At 34.3% G+C, this 26,202-nt stretch overlaps 1 protein-coding gene across 1 annotated transcript in view; it reads right to left on the bottom strand.

Annotated features, from left to right (window-relative positions):
• KYNU (kynureninase) overlaps positions 1 to 26,202 on the bottom strand; it is a 111,138-nt gene that overhangs the window by 27,761 nt on the left and 57,175 nt on the right. Inside the window, exons 9-10 of the mRNA XM_041739268.1 lie at positions 12,575 to 12,673; positions 11,716 to 11,789 (exon numbers count right to left, since the gene is read on the bottom strand). Of these exons, the coding sequence (XP_041595202.1) occupies positions 11,716 to 11,789; positions 12,575 to 12,673 (173 nt within the window). The remainder of the gene's footprint in view (positions 1 to 11,715; positions 11,790 to 12,574; positions 12,674 to 26,202) is intronic.

The following is a 26,202-nucleotide window of genomic DNA, read 5'->3' as shown; positions in this document are numbered from 1 at the left end:
AGAAAGTAATGAGAAATGTATTCATTCAAATAGCTTTTACATATTCTTAATTTCCATAATAAAATTTTGGCAGCTGAACTTTAAGAAATATGCATATAGTACTCTTTTATACTTGAGAAATGGAAAAAAAGATGAGAAGGTTATGGTAACATTTGTTACAAATTTGTCCCGACTTTATTGCATCCCCCTACTACAAAAAAGGTAGAGGGGGAAAAAGGTCACTAAAGTCTTCAATACTGTTGATGACGCACAGATTTCCATCAAGCTGGTTTTAGTTTCTAAACTATCCCTAGAGGCAGTTCACCTTATTCTGATGTTTCATTTTTATTGTTTCATAATCAGAGTTTAAAGGCCAGAAGAAATCTCAGCCGATCCCCTAGACCTAATTATTTATTTTTCCCAGGAGGAAACCAATACCTGGAGAGCTGAAGAGACCTGAATTTGTAATCTTGTTCCATGTGAACAGTCAATGGCTTCCCATCATCTCAAAGATAAAAATTGAAATTCCTCACTTGGAATGCAAGGACCTCCATCTTCTGGTCCCTGACTGGGATGCTTGTAAAACCACCCTGCCTGGAACCCCCCACCATTGCCTGTTCCTCTCTAGTCTCAATAACAGTTGGGAGAATTTCTCCAGTCGGCTCAAATATCCCCTCTTCAACAAAGGTTTCTCCAACATCTCTCTTTCCTTTTTCTGCTCACACAGAAAGGACAGTGGGAGCTCATTCATGTCTGTATCTCCTATGCTCTGCAGGCTGTTCTGCCTACAGTAGATCAAGAAATACTTTTTTGGTTGATAAATGAAATAACTACATGACATTTAATTAATGATTTAACATCCTTTTGCCCAAACATCAAATTAATCTTTTCCCTCTATCCAAACTTTTCTCACTGTCCTGTTGCTTCACCTTTCTAATAACTTTTAACTATATTCTGCTTTTTACATCCGATTAGCCACGACCATATTTTAGGTAGTGAGCAGTAAAATCAATCAGTATGCATCATACTGCAATCAGTATGATCGCAAACATCTTTTAATTGACATATATATTTCTGTTCTTGACCTCCGTCAGACTGCTGCCACCTATCTTTTATAATAGATCCTTAATCATACAGGTTCTCATCAATTCCTCCATTACTCTTCTGCATTGAATTGTGGTCACTTCCTGCCTGCTTTCTGTAATGGTTCCCCAACTGGTCTTCCAAAGCCTACCTTCCTGTATGTCCTACAGCCTATTCCCAACAAAGCCACCAGAAGTCATTTTGCAAGTTGCTATGTCATATCACATTTCTGGCAAAATGGGAATGAATCCTGTGTCTTTATATCACCTTATAAGGGCCTATTATTTTATGGACTCCTTTATCTGTCTAATTTCATCTACTAATCTCCAGTCTATTCCAGCCATGCTAGCTTTCTTTGTTATTCCTCAAAATATTTAAGACACATTCCTTAAAAGTTGCACTTAGGGTTCTGAGTGGGCAGAAAAATGAAATGTGTTTTTTTTTTCTTCAAAAACTCTTTTTCTCTTTTGTTACTTTTTCTGTTCTTTTTTAATCTCTATAATCAATTCCTCTTCTTCAAAGGGCACTTAATGAGTCATCTAATATAGTAAACTTGGACAAACATATTGCTCATATTGCTCACACCTCAAAGTCTTTACAGCGGTAATGACAATCATTTAAAAATACTCTCTCTGAGAGTATCTATCTCTGAGAGCAAAGATACTCTCTCCATCATATAACTGCCTGACCCATCCTCCATCTCTTTCACCTCTTCATCCACATCTCGTTTTCCCAGTATGGGCCTTCCTGAATGCCTTTCAAATACTGCATGTTGCCAAGGATCGTGCATAAAGTATCTATAGGACTTTTTTCATAATTGGAAACTTCAAACATATTACATAATTAGCTATATATATATGTATATATATAGTATATCAAGAAATACTATATATAGTTTGTCTTGTCTTGATGGAATACAAGCTCTATGAGGACAGGGATCTTTGTTTTGTTTGGCCATATATCCCAAACACTTTAAAAATTGCCTGGTATATGTATATAATTGCAATACATACATATATATATTCCAGGTAATATACATATATATACAATGCATAAATATATATGCATATATATACAATGCTCAATAAATATATATTTAATGACTGTGAAAGTACTGTAGAAGCATTATACAATTATAAGTCAAAATTCTTCCACAATGTTCAGTGAAGATACTAACTTATTTTCATGAACAATTAGACTTTTGTCTTTTCATTTTTGGTTGTTCCAAGCTCTATTCATCTGTCATCAGCCAAAGTGTTTCTTCCAGCCTCCACTGGCAGTATCTTCTAGCCAATCAATCCAACATGGATGACCAAATGCAAACAAGGAAGGGTTTGAATATACTAAAACTCTGCCCTCAGGGCAGATCTGTTTGGTAGGATTTAGACACGGTTGCATGGTACCCAATCTCCCAATCACAGTCTTAGGACATTCCTCATAGCAGTGCACTAACACTGTTAGCTGCTAAACCACCTTGCAGAATGAGAAGACACGGAAATAAATAGAAGCACGATTGCTATATTTCAAGGAGATATTGGCAACCAGAAGTAACAGTGATTGAGATACATAGAAGGAAGGTGGAGCTAGTGCATAGGAATAAGGACCAGGGAAAGCAGTAGAATAAGAGATTTAAAAAAAAAAAAAACAAAAAAAACACTGAGAGAAAAAGCAAGGAGGGTCTAATTCCAGGCAGTTGGTGACCACCACATTTGTAGGAAAAGTAAAAGCATAGCTAAGTGACAGAAGATTCAAAGATGTTAACGACAAACAAAAATATCAAAAACTGACAAAATTGGTTGCTTTAGTTCATAAATTGTACATTCATCCCTTGATGCCAGCAATCAGTTGCCAAGCATGATTATTATAAGTCTTGACATGTCCATGACATTAAGTAAAATATTACCAACTCGCTCTTAGTGAGTAAAAAAGATCTCTATCAAATCTTATTTTCTAAAAAATATTCATCTGTTCACAATCGCTCTGTACTATTCTAAGACTACTGACTTAATGCTGCTCTGAAAAATAGTATGAGAAGATATCACAAAACCCAATTTCTTTTCCTCCTCTCATTTGTTCATTCATCTGTAAATTTTTTTAGAGTGCTTCACTTGGTTCTGTTATATATTCATTACATATTCAACAGGAGTTCAAGTATGTCCAGTGATCTAACAACATGACAAGTGTAGTTAAAAAATAAAAAAGCACTTCCTGATATCATGAGTTTTGGTTAATGAAAATTATTTCTTGAAGTTTCAGAATAATATGGTGTCCTTAAAAGAGCCAAATCAATATTTTCTTGGTGTGAAAGCTTTATTAACAAATAAATCCTCTGAAAATTCTCTGTATATACTTTATTAAGTATACTATTGAAATATATTACTTTAAATTTATAATCTTTGGAGGTAATATCGATATTAAAATCATAAAAACTGTGAGAAGATTTCTGAATTTAGGACTTTTGAAAGGACTAGTTGCAATGTTGATTAAAATACTCATGAAGGATTTTTTTTTAATTGTCTGTAGCTAGTTTTCCTGGATATATTTGGTCTTTGTAGAAGCATATGGAAATGCATATTTAATTTGACAGTATTTTGCAAATCATGCCCCCTTCAGAATAACTTGCAAAGAAGAAATGCTTCCATATGCTAGAAGATGGTTTGTCTATTATGCTGAGAGTAAAGAAAGACATGTATTCAACAACAAAATTTTTAAAAGTGTTTTTTGGGGCATGGCAGATTATGAAAGTAAAGAAAGATCACATGGACAATGTTGCTATACTCAAAAAATTTAGAATTAATTTATAATCAGTTTTCAAGCAATCGTATTGAATGTGTAAAGATGAATTCTCAGAAGGATCACAGGCTTTTTAAAAGAAAGAAAGAAAGAAAGAAAGAAAGAAAGAAAGAAAGAAAGAAAGAAAGAAAGAAGAAAGAAAGAAAGAAAGAAAGAAAAGGACATTTTCTGGCTAAGTTTCCCTGGCTTATAGCAGACTTGTAACAAATCTTCCGAGATCTTGGCCAAAGCCGATTGGAGCAGAGATTGGAACAAGGTGAACTATCTATACATGAACTAGTCATGACAAAGACAGACCTCAACTCTGGAGAAAAGGATCATTTCCTGCCAATCAAATCTTCTCCTTTGGCATTGAGTAAAAACATATAAACAAAGAAAAAAACAAAGAAAACAGATTGCATGAGTTCAGATCTTTGTTCTGGACAATGTATTATAAGAGTTCTTATCATCTGTAGTTAGCCCAGCCCAGTCTTGGAAGCACCAGGACTCAGTGGGTCTGATATGTGACCAACAAGGTCCCCATGCTGCTCCATACAGCAGGTATACTGTATCGTGGCTGCTTTGGCAATCTTCAAGAGCCAGATAGCTACATACATGTTTCTCTGTTTCTCAATAAGATCAGACAAAAGTTTAGCAATGGTTCTTCATAGCTAATATTAAAAAACAACAATGACAACAAAAAAAACCTTGCAGATTCCAAAGGTCACTTGAGGGGCAAAAATTGAAGTGATTAAAACAAGAGTTTATTCTCTTTGACAAGTTTTACTTTTGGTGTCTGAAAGGTTCATTGGCCTCATATATCTTCAGAGACATGAGACTGCAATTTTAGAAGAGAAAATAAATTTTGAGGTTTCAAAGGACTCCAATTTTCCCAAATTAATGATATTGTCATCATTATCTGAGAGCAGTGATTTGCAAGGAACAATGGCTTTAATATATCTCTTTATACTGAAAATTACTATTTTGGCTTTCCTTTAAGAGCCAGGATTACTTTATCTCCTGAGTTGAAAAGAAATCAGATTATTTACTGAATTTATTTTTAATCATGATCACACTTCAGAGTATAAAAGTTATTTTTATGATCACAGCTTAAATTCACAACGCAGAAAAATCATCTAGATGATTTTGCATAGTAAAAATTGTCAAGCTAAAAAAACGAGGGATCCTTTTAGAGCTACTAATCTAAAATGGTTTCTGGGGGCACTTGGGTGGCTCAATGGTTGAGCGTCTGCTTTTGGCTCAGGTCGTGATCCCAGGGTCCTTGGATTGAGTCCCATATCAGGCTCCCCGTGGGAAACCTGCTTCTCCTCTGCCTAGGTTTCTGCCCCTCTCTCTGTTGTCTCTCATGAATAAATAAAATCTTAAAAAAATAAAATAAAATAGTTTCTGAATTAAGAGAGGTGTAGGTTATATGCTGTGATTTCATAGATGAGATTTCTTCTTCAATCAATGTGCCATTTTTGGATGTGCCATCCTCACAGTGAGGATTTGGGGACTGGGACTTAGGACAGGTATTACCTATTCCGTGAGTATGAGGGTGCAACAAACTCGATTTCACTACTGTTTATAATTTCTAAAATATTGTAGAATAGGGATAAAGAGCAATTTTATGATAATAGGCAGACTTTTAAATGTTAATTCAATAACTCTGATTCCATAAAAATTCTAGTAAAAAATATAAAAAGGAAATGATCACTTGACATATCCCTTTAAGAAATGTAATTTAAGTAATTCTTTCTTCTTCTTTATACTTCTTAAATTTACGAAACTAACCAAGTGAAATCCTTCTCATAGGCAACAATTTCATCTTTCAAAGTAACAGTAAATTTATTCACTTAGTTAACATAGCCTTCCATTGAGCAGAGGATTTGTAACTGCAAATTTCCCCACCACCTTGCTCAAGCTTTTCCAAAGCACCAAGTTAAAGACATTTATCCCTCTACTGCTTCTATGGCTATGTTTGAGAAGTCATCTAGCAATTATTAAGAAGTTACCTTGTGGCATATATTCTGACCTTGGGTTACCTGTCACCTAAATCATTTATTCAGTTACTAAAATAATCTCTCCAAGACTATAAATTAAAATCACAGGCAATATCTTATATTCACTTCCATCTGTAGAAGTTACTTGCACAAAAATATGTGTTGGTTATATTTATTCATATCTTCTTAATGGACTCAGGATCATTCTCTTTACATGACAAAGAAATGAGTTCCTTAGGAAGGATACTTTTGTGGAATAAGATAAAATGGAAGTTTCACTATATTTAATTCCTGAGCTTAGAAAGATATGAGTATATTGGAAGTCTTCATTATTTGATGACCAATGGAATATTGGGAAAAGTCCATTTAAAATAAAATCCAATTTAAACCAATAACCATATTTTTATAGTAATTAATGGAAAAAATTTAAATTTGAGATCCTCTTAAAAAGTAAATTTAGTTATATAAAAATTAACTTGTAATTTGGCTCGTATTACGTGCTAATCATTAGAAAGAATAAATAATAGTCAAGTATTGATTTTTTTGGTGTATTTTTAAAAATGTTAAGATAGTAAAATACAATCCCTTTCATATTACATTTAACTTTTTCAGCATGACCATAGAAATGATCATTTCTATAAAAATTTTTGAAGCATTCATCATTTCCTTTTAATCTCTGATATTCAAGTCATTTGCTTTTGAAGTACCGTGTCTAATTTCCTCTACTTCATCTGTTCTTGGTTCTAACTCTGCCAGATTCTCATTGTCCATAATTTTGTGATTCAGCAGTTCTTCAGTATCACTTGCAGTGGGAAATCCTGAATCTCTTGAAAAATTTCACTTTACAATCCATTTTCAGTATATTTTCACTGTGTTATCAGATATTTTTAATATTCTATAATCAGCAAAAGACCAAGACTTGTTATAATAATTCATAGAGATAGATGCTAATGCTAATTGGGAAAGGGTATTCAGTAAGAGCTAAGTTTAAAATGTGTAGTTCATTCGGGAATATTTCCTATTATTACAATCTTTGCTTTCCTACTTTATCTTCAGGAACTGGTTTAATGCTTTAGTAATCAGAGACTCTTGTAATTTGCAATCATTAAAATAAGGGCTAAAATATAAGGAAGTGGTAAAGCTGGAAGTGCAAATCAGTGTCCTCTACAAGTATCTATTGTTGGAATCATGTCTATGGATAAGGTATTTCTGGGCTCGGGAACCAAGGGTTGAGGCATTGAGAGAATCAATGAAAAAGTGAAAGAGTAAACTTTGTAAAATATAGAAGAATCATCACATAAATTGGAGCAGAAGCAGGAGAAAATGGTGCACTGGAAGCTTGGAGCTGTGGAATGGAAACTTCAAAGACAAAGGAGATGGCCAAGGGTATCTATCTAATATGGCTGAGAGGTCAAAAAGTTGTGGCTGACAAGTCATCCATGTTAATACTAAACACTGAACATAAGAAACAGGCTGAATGGGTAGAACAGATGCCTGGGAGGTGGAGGTCACATTTCAACTAGAAATCCTGTGAAAAGTCTGAGAAATCCATTGATATTGGTCTATCACATTGTAAAGGACCTGGAGCCTTACACTGTACTGGTGTGACTTACTTTTCCTTATTCTTTAGGCTTTCACAAGGAGACTTTATGCAGATACTAGACAAGGATGTGATAAGTAACAAGTCTGAAAGGATCACTAAGAAACCAAAACAAGGTTTAAATTATAGATAAGCTTTGGATGATGGGATCCTTCAACATTGCCTGGAAAAGTATGGAGAATCAATATATCAAGTCAGCATTTCCCGGAACAAATGTGCATTAGACGATCTCCCCGCATAACATTAATTGTACAGTTGGGCCAAGCATGGCATGAGCTTATAATTTTTGAGTTGTTTTACTAAATTTTCTTCAGACCTTTTTTTATCCTTAGACTTTCCTGAATATTGTTTGGCATGTCTTCTTCTTTAAGTTGCCAATTAAAATAAAATAATAATTTACATTTCTGAGTTCTAAAATTTGTCTAACCATGCATTGAAGTTGACTAGCCTTCTTGGCTGGTTCTTTTTAACCTGTAGATTACTTATTACAATAAAGGAAATGATTCAAGCCCTTAATAAGGCCTTAAAAATGACATCTCTATCTATAGGTTTTTATCAAGCACCTCAAACTGATTATGGAAATCTATTGACATGATATGAAATTCTAGCATTTTCATCAAAATTTTCAGCAGGCCTCATTCTTGGTCACTCAAAATATTTAAAACATTTCAAGGGATCAAATACATTGGGGTATCTGGAAGTTTATTATGCCAGCATGGAAGGTGAAAAATAGCAATTTTCTAGTTCGTATGGTTTCACTGGATGGGGTAAAAAAGTAAGGGACAGAAGGAATCATAATAACTCATATAATTCACTCCTGCTCTTATCCTAGAGTCTCTCAAAAGAAAAATAAAGTGTGTGTGTGAGTGTGTGTGTGTGTGTGTGTGTGTGTGTCAGGGGGTGTTGAATTACAGTCTATGAGCTCTTATAGAAGAATCATTTCATGAGCTTCAGATATTTTTGAATCCCATAAAATCAAAAGTTAAGTATTTATCTAAAGTATACCAGAAAGATCAACATTTATAAGGTTTTAAAAAATCAAAGTATTCAAGCAATATTTTTAGTGATACATTTCTGATCTTCAAATGCTTACAATTAAAAATATTTCCTTTTTTATCTCAGACCAATAATTATTTGTTTTATAGACTCAATTGAAGTCAGGCCTGAAGAAAAAACAACAACAACAACAAATGGCATTTAGTCACAACCAGTTCTAATTTAGAATAATTCTTAGGTACAGACAAAGTTTAGAATATGACACTGGAATGAGAAAAGGTGATGATAAACTAGGACAAGGTCAAATTCTAGTTGAGAATAACAGCTTGAGTTATGATGCTTAATGCAGTGGATCGACTATGGCCTGTACCCTTTCTCTTTATTGGCAAAAGTTTCCTGGAAAAAGTCTTAGGTCATCTGTTTGAACAATGGCCAAAATGCCTATTTAAACAAAAAAAAAAAAAAAAAGAGAGAGAGAGAAGAAGAAGTGAAATTCTTGATACAGATATAATATACCAGTTGCCAATGGAAACATAAAAGATACTTCAAAGTTACACACTGAATACTAAATTTAGAATGCAAGGCTGCATTTCCTGGGATCCACTCTCTACACCTGGTGGGTCACTCACTCCCATAATGCCCTTCTTCCCCACCCTTGATGAACATTTAAGCATTCTGTTTAACCACACAGCTAGAATGCCCCTAATCTTAACTTTGACCTTCATCCTGTTTTAATTCCTTACTGAAGGCTTTGACTACACAATTATTGCACTATAAACATATAGTCAAATAACATAAAAGAAAAACTAATATAAATATGTGTAATATAAAAACTCTTAAGAAAGAATAAACTGGACCATGAAAAGAAATGCCATTTGTATACTATTTATTTGAAATAACAGGCTTAGCCACTAGATGTCACCCTTTTAAAAAGCAACAGAGTTTACTTTGCAGTTTGTTACATCAACAGTAGTTACGTTCCCCTATTGAGTAGAAGTTGGCACCATTGGAATCAGTCACTCCGACATGATATAAAAAGAATCTTTAACAACAAGCAAACAAACAACACCAACTGGTGTTTCCTGTAAAGGGGGCTTCTTGAGTCAAAGCTGATTGGAGTCCTGTCAGTCTCCAAAGCCAGATGGTTAAAATACAACAACAGATAATAACATGTAATTTTTCAAAAAAGTTAAAAGCACGGCTCTGGTACAAATATGAAATGAAGATCCATAAAGATCTCACTCAATTCAATTGATGAGGAACCGGGAAGATGGTAAAGGTTGTACAAGAGAGAATTCAAGAAATGGGGACTTGCATGGCCTGTTTCTCAAAGGCCTGCTGAAATGCACTTGGTAGTGGATACTAAACTGTTCAATGTCCTCAAGGTCCCAAACCATAACCTCTGAGGTTATGTTTCCTCCTTGACAGAAATATCTCTATGAGTCAAAAGTCTCCCAGTTAAAGTACAACTCTACAGTGAAGCAACACAGCATTCAGCCTACGTGGATGGCCCACATATGATGCTTCTGTTACTGTGCTTAGTACTCTATGTGCACCATCCATCCTGTCTTATTCTCAGAATCATTGCCTATGAGGTAGATGCTGCCATATCTATATTTCAAGGCTAGAACATTGAGAGATCAAGGAACATTCTTCAGGGTATAGACCAGCAAGTGATCAAGTAGTAATGTGATGCTATAGAGTCTTTCTCCCGGGACCAAGGATTTAACACATACGATGTCCTGGAAGATGTTGAGATTCTACAGGATGAAGCACACATGAGCTCACGACAACCCTTTCACCCTCTCCTGTGCTTCATCCATGAAGGATAAGTAATGACAAAAGAAGTCTCAAGTGCAATAAACATAGGCTGTGAGATCAGAGCTTAATGGCTAATGCTTACATTCTCAAAAATTTGTGTAGATTACTTACATATCCCCCTACCACTCCACTGGCCTGTCTTTGGGTTGATATAATACATCAGATCCTCTATTACAATATAAACAAGTGAAGAGCGGGAAGTGGTCAGTAGGGAGTCTTCACACAAAAGCGAGCAGTATCTTATGTACTGTCTACACGGAAAACAATTACACTAGGTAAAGCACTGTCAGCGGGGTTGGCTAAAAATGAAAAAGAGAGCTTTTAAAATATGCGTGGTATTCCTATAACATAATAATGCTTTATATTATTTTCAGAGATCTGGGGACACGGGGAGAAATGTAATGTACTGACAGTAGATTTGTGGAAGACGTCTGCCCAACCCAATACCCGTCTAAAGAAAATGGTCTATTTAATTTTAAAACTTTAAAATCTTGAAGAAATTTTAGACATGATTAAATGAACTGTAGAAAATCTTCTTAAATTTCTTGGATTTATATGCGTAGAATCTCAGAAATGGGAGGTGCTCCAAGTTTTATTACTAATTCAGCTTCAATTCTTGTAAAGATTACACCACTCAGCCAGTGGCTGAGAAGATTCAGAAAACTAATCAAACATTATTATATTACCTATTATGAGTCTAGACAGTCTCCTCATCACACATACTCTGATATAACAACTATGAAAGGACCTTTTTCAGAATATTACTTTTGTATCTCCATACCAGATAAAAACAAACTTACAAGTTCCCCAGTCAAATAAAAATGTACAAATTTGTTAATATATCACATTTGCATTTATACTTCCTCTGAAAAATGAAAAAGTTATATAAAGTAGAAAAGTATTGCTTTTTATGCAGTCACTCCGTGTTGTTCAGTGTTCAGCTTCTTCAGTTTTCATGGATTATAAAATCTTTGAGGACAGAAGATAATCTTTACAAGACCATCATATAGTGTTTCTAGCTTTAAAGGTAGATGTAATTTTAATAATAACATACCACATTTAAGGCTCTATTAGGCACAGCTCTGGTTGCCTTTGATTTATTCATCAATGTGAGGAATCTGAAATTTTCTGAAGTCTAATTTTTGAACAAAAATAAGTCATCTCTTTGCATTAAACCATCTGCTCTACATGATTACAGTGACTCATTTTTAGCATTGAAGCTTTCCTTTTTGTGATTAAATTTCTCGTTCAACCAATTGAACTCTTTGAAAGGCATTTCTTTTTTTTTTTTTTTGAAAGGCATTTCTTTCTGAGAAAGTACATCATTGTTAATAGAATAGTGATATAATTATAATCAATCCAGATCCTTATTGGCTGGCACCTTAATGAACTCATGTAAATTTAGAATTAATGCACATTAATTTATTCATCACCAAAGAAGAATCTGAAGATGGTACTCACGCAGGTTTAATTCTATAGGCATGCTTTTCATGGACAAAGGCACCAGCAAGACCTCCTGCCCCTGAGTTTAAATACTGAATTGAAAAGAAATTAAGTTGTCTGAGCATATGACAAAAATAAACAATGAAATCATTTGACTTTTTTTTGTCATGAAACCAACTTTTGACCAGTCCCAAATATGTGATTATGTGAGCTTTTATAATAAAACAGAATTTTGCATTACCTTTTTCAACAAAAAACAAAAACAAAAACAAATAAGCATAGCATTATTAACTGAGACTAAATACCCAAATACATACTACTTTTTTGGCCCGATTTTGCCCCAACTAATAGATAACAGTTCCAATGAAGTCTAGCTAACTTTAAAGCTTATTCATAAAAAATATTTAAATAATAGTAAAGTATCATATTTTAAAAACACCTAAGTTAAAATAAAATTGGTTTCATTTTCATGATCTCTGTCAATTAAAATGTCTTCAAACGACAATATCAAGTTGATTCCATAAGAATTATCTTTACAAAGAAGAAATTTCACAATATAGCAACAAAATACTAAGAACCTAATCAATTTGAATTAAGTTCTAAGGGTAGAACTTTGTCCCCAAACTTCCCAACTTTTCTATAGCAGCCAGGTAATTCAAGAAATAAATACTCTATTGTAAATGGAAATATCTGACTTTAAGTAATTATTATACTATTCTATCATATGACTTTATAATTAACTAAAATCAGAAAAAGCAGTAATAAAAGATATGGAGGAAAGTAACTCCAATAGTTAAAACCGGCCACTGATCCAGTTTTTCACTTGAATCAATGTCAATGTGTGATAAAGGTTGTAAATATATTAAGTAATTTGTACCTTGTAGGAGCACCAGCAGGCAAAATCAACTCCCCAGTCATGTAAGTGGAGTTCAACATTTCCAACTGCATGTGCGAGATCAAAGCCAACGAAACAACCCTGGGGAAGAACATGAGAACAAGTTTTGAATTTGCTTAATGATTAGAAATAGTAAGTATAAATATCTCTGAGAAAATCTTTGACAAACTGCTGAACTATAAATATAGTTTATTTACCCTTTGGTGCCGTGGTTCACAATGTGTGAACCACAAAACACTGGGCATTCCCAGGATCCTTTCAGGTTGAATTAATTTTCATACTATGAAGACATTCTTTGCCTTCTTCACTGTGTTGACATTTGCACTGATAATGCAAAAGCAGTTATGGGAAAACTGCTGGCATGTTAGTGCAATTCAAGGCAGTGGCACCAAATTACACCAGCAGTCATTGCAGGTCAAAACCATTTAGTTACAGGGGGAAATAAGACAATTTTACTTAAGAATCTCCTTGAGAAAGCTGTAAAAATGCTAAATTTGTTTTAAATCTCAATGCTTGAATTCTCATATTTTTAAAGTTTAATGTGGGAAGCATGCAAAAGACATCTGACCATATTCTTAAGTGAGATGGTTCCCTCAAAATAATGCACTCATGAAATTAAGTTGCAAGCTGAACTAACCACTTTTACTGCATAGAGAGCCATTTTTGCATCAAAGAAGAACTGAAAGAGGACAGTTAACTCATACTTTGGGTGTTTGACATTCTTTTGAAAATGAATGAAGTGAGTCTGTCAATTCAAGGAAAACAATCCACAATATTTGTTGCCTATGAAAAAAGAAGTTTCCAAGAGCAATTAGGATTTTGCAAATTTGCACCCGCTTTTATGAGTATGGCCATTTCCCAACATTTAGAGATATTTCTGATCATTTAGTAATAATATATAATTTTTTAAATAGTCTATAATGAAATACATAGATATATTTGGAAAATATGTGCTAATATTTTTCAAACAACCAATGTTTGATGTTATATATCAAGCATGGATTAAAGATCTATTCAAAGTTCAAAACCAAAAAAAAAATAAAATAAAATAAAATAAAACAACAAAGTGCAAAATTAAACAATATATTTTAATAGAACAAAGTATAGAAAGCTCAGTAATTTGGTTTCACATTGCATACCACAATTTGTCAATTATTCATACGGTATCAAACAATATTCACAATAAACTGAAAAGCCAATAAACTACTCCTGTGTTTTCTATCTTCATGAGGAGTGATTTTCTTCATATGCTTCATGAAGAAAAAAAAAAAGCAAGAGATTGAATACAAAAGCAGATATGAAAAACCAGCTGTCTTCTATTAAGCCAAACAATGCAGAGATTTGCCAAACATACAACATTCTTTTTGTTTTAGAAAATATAGCTTTGTTTCCTTAACAGCATATGATTTATGTTAATATGTAATGTGTTTGTTGATGCTCTAAATAAGTGAACGAATGAATAAGTAAATAAACATCTTTAATTACAAGTAGAGTAAATATAAACACAGGATCAAAGCCTCTATGAGGTCCTCAATGATTTTTTAGAGTAAAAGATTTTCCTTGGCAAAAAGTTTGAGAACCCCTGCTTTTGTGTATCCTACTAACCTGATGGAGTTAATAGTAGTTTTTACTTTTGCACTAAACTCCACATCATGCCCATATTTAATGTAATTAACTCAAGTAAATACATGCTATGATAAATTGCCTTAATGATTCCCATTCTTTGTTTCTCCTTGTACCCATTTCCATTGCCATGTAATTTTTCCATTCTTCCCACTGTGGATATGGTACAATTCTCTGTCCCTGGGATTAGCCAGGTGACTTATTTTGACCAAAGGAATGTTAGCACATGTAATACAAGTAGAGACTCTAAAGGACTCGAGTGATTAGACTAGGCCTGCTCTCTTGCCCTCTTCCATCTCTGTGACACGGACCTGCTTAGCCAATCTGCTGGCTCAGATGAAGGATGGAGGAAATGTGGATCAAAGGCATCCTCACCTAGGCTCAGCTTGGATCAGCTACTCTCTCCATCTCTCTTTAGTTGGCCAATGATGCATGAGAGAGTTCAGTTGAGACTAGCAGGATCTCTACAACTAAGTATTGCCTGGATCAGCTGCCACAAAGATGATCAAATAAAAATGATGCTATTTATGACCCTACACTGTGTTCTCCCTATACATTGACTTGAGATCCTAATAGCCTCTTGACTGTCTGACTCTATTCTCTCTTATTTACTTGTTCATATGGTCCAAGTGTTTTGCATGTCTGCCTAGTAGAATTCACTATTTTAGAAACCAATCCTTTGTTTCCATCAAGTTCCCACAAGGACGACCTGAAGGAATAAATGATGTTATCCAAATTATACCCAAGTCGTAACTTTTCACTTTAAAGGCTTATCATCAAAACCTTTACTTTTCTGTAAATCAAAATGTTACAAATTTTACTTCAAGAATATAATGATTCATTCCATATTAAGACAACTTTGCATATAAACATGAATTAAAAAAAAAATCCCTGATCATTAAATAGGGGTGATAGTTGACTCTGCAAAAATGCTTTACCTGTGAGCTCTTCTATCTTTAGTTTTCTAAGTGCATAAATTATAATTACAGGTTTAAAACTTTAGATTTCTTGCAACATTGAAGAAACACATCTATTGATTGAAATTTTTGAAGTAAATAATTGCAGAGGGACCTATTTTAGATTGTTCTAACACCTCTTAAGAATAATTAACCTCTGGGCAGCCCAGGTGGCTCAGCAGTTTAGTGAGGCCTTCAGCCCAGGGCCTGATCCTGGAGACCCGGGATTGAGTCCCATGTCAGGCTCCCTGCATGGAGCCTGCTTCTTCCTCTGCCTGTATCTCTGCCTCTCTCTCTTTCTGTGTCTCTCATGAATAAATAAGTAAAATCTTAAAAAAAAAAAAAAAAAAAAAGAATAACTAACCTCAAATTGCTATTATAGGTACTTTCCCTAAACAAAGGGATGCAAACTAAGACCTGTTTTTAATAAAGTTGTATTTAAACAAAACTAGTCTCATTTGCTTAAATATTGTCTATGACAACAGCTGCAAGCAAAATTGAGTAGTTTCAACAGAGACTGTATGGGTCACAAAATCAAAAATAACTATCTTGCCCATTACAGAAAAGATTTGCTGGCCCCTAACCTATAGCATTAGTCTCATAAAGAAAACTCAATATATTAAAGAGTCAATTAGAAACCTTACCCATTATAATGTGGCCAGAACTAGTATCTCATAGAAAAAAAGTTCTTACCAGTATTATATACCTGATTCTTATTTTGGGGGGGAGAGGGAAGTTGGATTCATATTTTGTCTCTCACAGGAAAAAAGAAGAGCAATACATGTCATAAAAATATGACAGATGCTCCATGCTAACAGAAGTTTTAAGAGTGATAAAAAAGAAAGACAATTAATCTCTATCAAGATTTAGAGATTATCCAATCCCAGGTTTGAAGACTAGTGTTTAGGTTCAGTACACACACACACACACACACACACACACACACATACAGATTTGTTTGTATTTTAAGATATTTTAATATTGAAATTCAATTTGGAAAACATATAAAGGTTCTGATTTTAAATCCTGCCTTGAGGTCTTGCCAACATTTCTAATAAAGGCAATGATTTATTTTTTGCAAAAAAATATTTACAACTCAATATTTCTCTGTTTTTATTTTTTTTTTTTTTTTTTTTTTTTTTAAAATAGGTGAAGGGATTAGGAGTACACCTTTTGGTTTTTTTTTTTTTTTTAATTATTTATTTATTTATTTATGATAGTCACACAGAGAGAGAGGCAGAGACACAGGCAGAGAGAGAAGCAGGCTCCATGCACCGGGAGCCCGACGTGGGATTCGATCCCGGGTCTCCAGGATCGCGCCCTGGGCCAAAGGCAGGCGCCAAACCGCTGCGCCACCCAGGGATCCCTATTTCTCTGTTTTTAAAACTCAACTTAGAAATCTTAAGGACTAGAAAAGTCACCATTTTTATTTTATTATCAATTATTTATAAAGAATGGCACAATGAAGAAACCATGAAACTTCAACCTATCATATCCCATTATTAAAAGTCCTGTAGTCACATCTGTGTTACCACATAAATCACTTGAGGCTCTTACAATATGTTTTAATGTATGTACAATTATTTCCCCATGGGTGACAGAAACATAAATTATTAAAATGTAACTGCTTTGAGGAAAGGACCAGAAGTTATAAACTTGAATGAGAATGAGATCTCCACAAAGTGATTTTACAAAAGTTTCACTAGATGGCAGCATCTTAAAAATAAAGGAAAAACTAACAACTCTCCCAAACCTCTCTACAGTCATCCAGTTAATATTTTCATTATTTTACCTCTTCAGAGTAAGTAGAAAAACAATATGAATAGGCAAAAACAGAAACTCCACATCTGGGATCTACTTTATGTAATTTTTAAGATAAAAATCAAATATTTTTCAACAGATTTTTATTAACAGTACCCATAAGAGCTCATAAGCATATTGACACAACCACATACAAGCACAGCAATGGGCCACCACCTGGTCACCTCGCTTTGTAGTCAATCCCGAGACCACTGTGCTAATCTTCTAACCACCCTGAATACTTACTCCCAGCCTGCCTTCTTCCAATGAGATTGTTAAATCATACTTTTTAATATAACTTCCTGCTGGGATCCCTGGGTGGCGCAGAGGTTTGGCGCCTGCCTTTGGCCCAGGGCGCGATCCTGGAGACCGGGGATCGAATCCCACGTCGGGCTCCCGGTGCATGGAGCCTGCTTCTCCCTCTGCCTATGTCTCTGCCTCTCTCTCTTTCTCTCTCTCTCTCTATCAGAAAAAAATAATAAAAACTGAGCTGCTTTAAAAAAGAAAAAAAAAGACTCCCGGCTTCCATTTAAAGAACCCCTTTAGCTTCAGAATGTACCTCACTTTCCTTGGTACAGCTTTTAAAGACCTTTATGACCTGGTCCTTGGCAGTTTTCATGTCTCAGGTGCCCCTTACCTTCCTTCCTTTATCTGCACAAACGTTTCTCTGTCTCAGGTATTCTTTCCCTCCTCATTTTGCATGGGTAGCTCAGGTTTTGAAACTAAGGTAACTACCATGAAATATTCTTTTGTCAAACTGTTTTTCTATTTCATCAATAGCCTTATTTGCATAGATCTCTTGTGGCGATTTTCCAATCTTACTATCTTCTACTTTTACATAATATGAACTTAAATAGTTGTTAAATTAAGAAGTAAATGAATAAAAGTCATACAATTATCAATAAATATTCTCTAAACTAATATTAAATTTTAAAAGAATATTATTTGAGGGCCTTTGTTCCTGTTGCAGTTTTATGGCATAAGCAATTTGTTCAGACTTGGCATCTTTTAAAATGAAGTTTCTTAGACAATTAATAGTAGTTAAAAATATGTTCAAAATCCCTCTCAATAAAATAAGGAATGTCATGTGTTTTTCCCTCACCATCTTCACTTGCACAATACTAACATTTTTTTTAACTGGTAGAATAATATGCACAGGGTCTGTTCTGAGATTTCCAGGTGAAAGGGTAGCTTACTGTCTCTCAGGTTTGATTCATTACATGTCTATTTATTAAGATGAAACATGGAATAATACAGCTTAGTTTTTTTCCTGATAACCTTAATTGATCCATTCTAATGGGTTGGCTTTAGACTGATTTAAGTTTGCTTCTTCTTCACCAAAAAAAAAAAAAAAAAAAAATCTTATCAATTATGAAGACCATCAGTAAGTAGCAGATTTGGTAATTATATAAGATAAGGTATTTGAGGATATACATAGAGTTGATAGTCAACTGGTATGCATTGGTAGGCTCATATAATTGCTAAAGTAATAAGAAACTTTAGGTAAGTAATAACATTTATCTTGAGCTACTTGAATGATCACTCGTGGTTGTAGGTTCCATGATCCCTGAGAGATCCCTGTAGGAGGTGCTTGAGAGCCAGCTTGTGGCCATTCATCCATACCAGTTTCTGCATGTTCCCTGTACAGTGCATGTCCAAACACCAGTGGATGCCCTTAGCAGTGGCACTGGCTTCATGGTGGGTAAATAACAGATGCCTATAGGTACCTTCAAGGCTATAATGGATACTAGTAATGAGAATGTGACCCTCCAATGGCTGTTTGTGGGAACTACAGCTTTCACACCATACCAATCAGGTCTTTAAGTATTGTGAGTATCATTCCTGGTTTGGTATAAAAGTCATAGGAAACAGAGAACTGCAGTGCTATGAATTTGGACAGTATTACCTTAAAAAGAAGAACTGATGGGAAACTTGGAGGAAAGTGAACAAAGAAAAAATTATAGGAATGTATGTGAGTGTGTATGTATTATTTGTGTGTGCGTGTGTGTGTTGGTCAACTGCATACAGACAGTAAGAACAAATGGTGGATTAACAATAATAGGTTAGCCAGTTATCTCTGACCTTGGGATTCCCCAAAAAAGTTCCCCAAAGAAGTGGGGGAAGGTGGGGATGAAGAGGAAGATGAAAACTGGTTGGTTTTCCTGTCATAGTCTTGAAGCACTTAATTTTCCAAAATCCATTCAAGTGCTATGATTCTAAAGCATGCACAGATGAGTTAAAATCATAATCATAATCTTCAGTAAAGATCTCTGTAGAGGAGTCTCTACTATCCCTCTAAATGTTTCAGTGTGAATTTTTACTCTGAAAGTCTTTCATCCAGCCTAAATTTATTACTTACTCCAAATATCCTTTTCATTGCTTTTCATATAAAAGAGTTCAGAGTATGTGCCCCTGAATTGTGCCACTTTGCTGTGTGGATTATTTTGAGCCAAAGGCAATCAACGCTCTGAAAGTTTAAGAGGAATTTTTACCCCTCTCTTAACTACCTAGGAGAATCTAAATTGGGGGTGTTTTTTTAGAATAGGAGTTCTTACCAGAGATAAATTTTATCTGAATGACTCGTCTGTATGGCAGGCAGGGCAAACATTTAAATATCAAACATCTGTTCTGCCTATTGTGCTATGAATTGCCCTCCTCCCCTTTGAAGCTCCAGGCTTGTACCCAATTCCATATATACATCAGTTTATTTTTCTCTTTGAACCTCTCATGCATGTAAGGTTCCCATATGTACAACATCCAATTTTCTTCTGTTAACCTGTCTCATGCTAACTTAACTACTCACTACTTCTTCACCAGCCAGAAGAATCTTTAAGAGGAAAGGAATTTTTCCTTCCCAACAGTACCTATTATTATTCACATTTGTATAAAGCGCTATTGTAGAAACTTAAGATTCATCCTTTTAACAGGACTTTCTTAAAGTAGATATTGATGCAACCCACAAATCCACAGATGAGAAATAGGAAGTGGAGAGCATAAGAGCACTTTGTTAATGAAATTTAAGAATAACACGTTAGGTAAGAAGGTATGAGACAGAGCCAACAGCTATGTGGAGAGAAAGAGTGAAAGATTAAGGAGAGAGAAAAGGCAAAAAGATCTTGAGACTCCAAAGTGTTGTGTAATTTGCAGGTGAAAAGGTCTTACTATAACAAAGACTGTGCTTTCAAGAGTAAATTTCAGCTATTTCTTTTACTGGAAAAAAACAGTGATCATTGTCTCTATTTATTGTCACAAGTAAGTATAAAACTGAAGGGAAAAAATAAAACAAATTGAGTGGTACTGTTCTCTTCTGGAGTCTTTCTCCAGCTGGCAAGGACCTCACGCAAAATAGTTTGTTTGATTTATTTCAGATACCTAAGATGGTAAAAAAAAAGCTCAAGGTAATTTTTCAAGCTTAATTTAGTTCATTTAATATTTAATGACTTAATGGAGCAGTCTGCATGTCCTAAGTGTGTCAAAGAATAGAAATGGAATTTGAAAAAGAACCCAAAATTTACAAAACGTGTTTTGATTTTTAGAGTAAGTATCCTTTATAAATAACTCTCACACTTTTCTGATTCTATTTAAATGAGAATACAGTTGTGCTTTTTAAAGCAGTATGTGATCCATAAAATTAGCCTGATCCATTCTTGCTGATGTGCACACACTTATTCATTCACTGGCAAAACAGGTATGTATTTAAAGATAACTGATAACGTGCAAAGTGCTAGCATGTGTCTGTGAAGTTTATAGGGTCCACCCTCAATAAGTCATTGAGCACTCTGCTGACATAAGCTTCCTAAATTTGAGACTTAAGATAGGCATAGAAATAATTATAAGATAGTGCAAAAGGTGGCCAATAATACATTTTCCATCATGCTACAAAAATACAACAGAAAGACAGATTTAGCCTGACAGAGGAGCAAGAAAATCTGGATAATGGAGGGCAAGGTTTGCACACTCATTTTTTTTTTTTCTACAGGAGTTAGTCAAGAAGTATATGAGTTGGGCCTATAAGAAATATTTCATTTTACTCTTTCTTGTAATATAAGCATAAATATATATGCCAACTGTCACTGCTTCAGCGCCAGGGTCAATAGGTACAGATGGGAGCTTGTTGAAGAGCTCAAATCCCATTTAATGGGCAGCACTGTTAGCCAGCCTTGCCACTCATTCTACAGAAAGGATGATCCAGTATTTTCAATCCTCTAATTTTTCAGAAGTTAGTTGAAACTAGGAATTTTTATATAAAACCTCTTCATTTTTCATTGTGGCATGTGATAATTTTATTTTTAAATATACCACATTTTCAAAAAATATATATAAAACACATTTTCACATAGAAAGACAGCTAGATTAAGCAAATATCTTATCACAGGTTGTAACCTGTGAAGCAGGTAGTGGTTAAGCTGCAGGAACAGAATCTTCACATGTGGGATTTTAAAAAAAAATTATTTAAATTCAATTTGTCAACATGTAGTATAACACCCAGTGCTCATCCTGTCTTGCACCCTCCTTAACGCCCATCACCCAGTTACCCAACACCTCCCCAACACACACACACACACACACACACACACACACACACACACACATACACTCGTGGGAATTCTAAGAAGAGGGAAGCTAAGAATAAGGGCCATGGAGACAGGACATTTGGTTTAGCTGACACTAGTTATGTGAAGGAGAAGGAGGTAAACATGATACTGATAATTTAGGTATATATGTAAAATCATAAAGGCTCAAGTGATTTGGATTTTATTCCACAAATGTTAGAAGAGCAGTGGTTATCTAGTGTGATAAATATGAGGCAGGGCATCTAATAGGAAATACATGGATGCAATCACAGCATTACCAAGCATGGGTGGTTGACTTTTTGGATATCTGATGACTTTTAACATTTGCTTATCTCAAATTTTATGTACCTGTCCTGTTACAAAGTTAATTTAGAACAACTCTTTATTTTATCCATCCCAAAGTAATATCTATATTAAGAGAGAGCCCTCGGGACACCTGGGTGGCTCAGTGGTTGAGCATCTGCCTTTGGCTCAGGGTATGATCCTGGGATCCCAGGATCGAATCCCACATCCAGCTCCCTTATAGGGAGCTGGATGCTTCGCCCTCTGCCTATGTCTCTGCCTCTCTCTGTATCACTCATGAGTAAATAAATAAAATCTTAAAAAAAAAAAAAAGTCCCATTTAGATGTGAAATCAAAGTGCAATTTTTCATGAGATATGTTCTAGTGATTACTGTATCAATTTAAATGGCAAATTTCTCAATCAGGTTTATTTGTATATTTAAACTTACATACATCCTGAACTTAATAATATTGCAAACAAGTCTATCGGATAATTCTTGAAGACATCATTCTTAAATTTCTTCTCTTAAAGCTTATTATTCACACAATATGAAAGTAATCTTATGTGTTCACCACTTTACTTAAGATAGATATTTTGCTAAGAAAATAAGCATTTTCCCTTGACCTCAACTGAGGTCTGATATTCCTAATGTTGTTTGTATAAATAATTAATTGATTAAAGAAGGGAATCGTGAAAGAAGATATTAAGAGAAATCTCTCACATTTTTTTTTCTTTTTCTGCTTAAGGATATTTTGAAATTCCATTCATTGCTGTGAAGCACAAAACTGCCTTTCCATTCTTACAGTGATTACTGAATAAATTAGAATGATTCTATATATTTCATGTTGGAATACTTTCATTTTTCAGTTTAACAAAGACACATTACCCTTCCTTTTACTAATCAAGTGGTATGAAAAATGGGATATTGGAGAAAGTAGTTTCGGTCTTAGATGACTGAAGTATTTTATAAAATGCATATCATCTACAAAATAAGAAAAAACCAAAAACCTAAGTGTAATATTTCTTGGTGGGGGACGGGGGGTGTAGGTTTGGATGGAGCTAGATCCAGAGAAATAGTTATATACTGTGGCCCTGATGAGAGTGATTGTAAGAGCAAAAATCCTGATTGCAAGGAGGCTTGCTTTTTCCAGATTTGTAATTCTAAAATAATATCTTGAGTCCAAAATTCCTCTTTTATTAAGAATTAATCATTCTTTCTCATATGGTTCACCTAATGAAAAGCTTAAATTAAATAAAACATCTGATGAAAATGCCTTAGAAACAGCTCAAAATTTTTACATTCTTGGGTACTGATCCTTACCAACATTTTGGACTTTCTAATTCCTGGATCCAACTTGGATGAATTTAAGACTACAGATAAAGTTTACTGTATATTTTTCAAAGGAATAATCTTTTATTATTCCCAAAATAAAGGATGTTTAGTTAATGGGACATTTCATCTAAATTCTAGGTCATTTTTCCCCTTTTCACTATCTCTGTGTCTGTATCTATCTGCACCTATGGTCTTCTACCTTTGGATTCTGTGAATAGTTAAATCTGCATGGAAAAGCAGGAACTCAATATAGACACTTAATTTCTGATGTTTACATAAAAATCTGTCTTTAACATTACTGAGAGAATAAAATTAAATAAAAATGACTTCTATGAAAGATCAGAAAAAAATCTTTCATGTAATATGAGATAAATCTGTTACATGGTATCCTCATGTTGAACTGTATTATGACAGAGATTTTTCAAATCTTGCATAGCAACTGCAATTGCCTCTTTTATCCCATCTCTACCCATTCCTGTAGGCAGAAAATTTCCTTTTAAAGTTAAAACAAAATGCGGTTTCTTCACTGTCTACAAGCTTTCAATGGTTCTCTGTAGGTCTTTAGGGAGGAGTTCAAGATGCATAATATAGCTTAGTAAACCCTTCTTTACCTTTATCTGCCTTACAGATTCATTTCTTGTCATACCTTTTCTACTGTCAAATTAGTTTTTTCTACAAATTATACTAAAATATTTGCTTTCTTGTAACCTGATTAATTTTTTTTAAGCTGTCTAGAATGGCCCTACCACACAGCTAGGTACCTGGAGGGGATATTACCCACACATAATTCTAGAATTGGTCAGGTTTCATCTTCTCTAAAAAGGTCACCTTGACATTCTAGGCTAAATTGGTTGTTCCTATTTGGACCTCCATTATTATAATTCACTAAAATATTTACTTATTAAAAGAATGAATAAAAGATCCAAATGCATGTAATTCTACTATAGAAAGTATAGAGACACGTATATTCTAATACGCTAATGAGAAGAACCTATTGCATGAACTGACAGTGACTTTAATGCAATAACTGTACCTACTACAATTTCTAGTAAAGATTACTTTATACTGAACATTCTAATATTAACCTTTTTGGAAAAGGTTCATTTTTATGTATAAAAATTCTACAACATGCCAATTTATAATATAGTCATATACAAACATATTTGATACTAATTTTTCCCAGCTGATGTATTGCTCAATTCCTATGCAAGTATTGTTTATATATATATATATTTTTTTTTTTTTTAATTTATCTGAGAGAGGTAGAGAGCATGAGCAGTGGGGAGGGGCAGAGGGAAAGGAGAAGCAGACTCCCTGCTGAGTGTGGAGCCCACAGAGCTCTTTCCCAGAAGCTGAGATCCTGACCTGAGCTGAAGGCAGAGGCTTAACCAACTGAGCCACACCCAGGTGCCTCTTGTATTGTGGATAGTACTCTATTGTGATCGTACTTTACAGAGTTGACTCCTGATCTCCAATACTAGAAACATCTCAGCAAAGATCTCTGTAGAATTTTGAGGCTTGATCAATCATTTGTCTCCTACAAGCATCTCAAAATTATTTTAACAAGAATTTAGGCCTTCCCTAATGATAAATGGATGGTTTGGTGAGGTGACCATTTATATGTAAGTGTTCTTTAGATACTTCAGATTTTACAAATGATGTCAAAACTACAATAGGTCTTTCTTTTTCATAATGTTTTTACTTATATTCCTGTTTTTGTCTTACACTATTCTGGATCCAGAATTAGTTCCTTTTTATTTAAATTGTTTGAGCTATAATTGTGATTATTATTTATTAATAATTTAGGTAGTTTATGGTTGGGCCTAAGAAATGCTTGCTTGTACTCATACTCAGCGGAGAGTGACACATGACAAGGTAGAGGCTAATAAAACAAAATGCAGGTTTGCAAAATTTAGTCTTTTTTTAGACATTATTTGCATTGCCATATTTAGTAAGCTAAAAGAAAACTAACATGCCAGTGTGTATATAAGTACAGTATAGTAGTATAAACAATGTGATAAGTTAAGGGATCAATCATTCATTGATTCAACCAATATTTATTTGTCACTCACTGTCTGCCAGGCACAAGTTCCAATATGTTGTAGGCCATTTTCTATGGCATTGAAGAAGGAAGGGAGAGTATAACCAGTTGGCACTGAGTTCTTTTAGTGATAAATTCTTAAAATTTATTAGTCCATTACCCAACCTTTAAAAGTTCAATCTAATTCAATCTAATCTCTTGAGTCTTGGCCATGCTGCTTAGGTTATTGTTTTCTTTTATATTCTAGTATGGAAGCATCCAGTGAAGAGTCTTTAGTTTACAATTCTCAATACTTCACTTTCTGTCTAAGGATACATTATTTCTTTTTCTGGTAGACTGGATATTCCAATATGTCTTTTCTCATATATTGATAATTGCTAACATTTACTGAATACTTCCCATGTACTAAATACTAAGTGTTTCAGGAATAGTATCTTGTTTGTTCTCCTAGGAGACAAGCACTCTTATCTTCCCTAATTATTTGTGGAGAAATGAAATCACACTGGTAAGTGAATTAAGCTAGTCAAACTATGCTAGAAACTAAAGGAGAGACAATGGACTCAAGATCATGTCAGACCCCACCTCCACTATCTAAAATTTTTATTAATGCAAATGCTACACTGCATCTCAGAATAACTATCCTACTCCAACAGCAAGACAAAACATCTGAGTTCCAGGTGTGGAAAACTAATACTGTTATTCTTAAGTGCACAAATATACTTCATTTCCCAGAAATGTCCATGTGTTAGTCAGTGGAATGAGGAGAAGTAAATTTTGCCATGATTAAGTTAATGCTTTTAAGTAGTTGGTATGCCACATTCCCATCCTTCTATCCCGTTCCTGTGGCTGAATCCAGACAAAGGATTCAGGATATGAAAGCCTTAGGACACAATCTTGAGTCACTGGAAATCTGGATCATTTCATGTGAGAAAGCTGATTACTGGCTGCTGCACGAACAATAAATAAACATCTATCACAATAAAAGCATTTATGGCTTTAT

The sequence above is a fragment of the Vulpes lagopus genome, chromosome 24, assembly GCF_018345385.1.
Source record: "Vulpes lagopus strain Blue_001 chromosome 24, ASM1834538v1, whole genome shotgun sequence".
In the NCBI taxonomy this organism is placed as follows: Eukaryota; Metazoa; Chordata; class Mammalia; order Carnivora; family Canidae; genus Vulpes; species Vulpes lagopus.
Note: the sequence above shows the minus strand (reverse complement) of the source record. Positions and strands in the feature narration are given on the sequence as shown.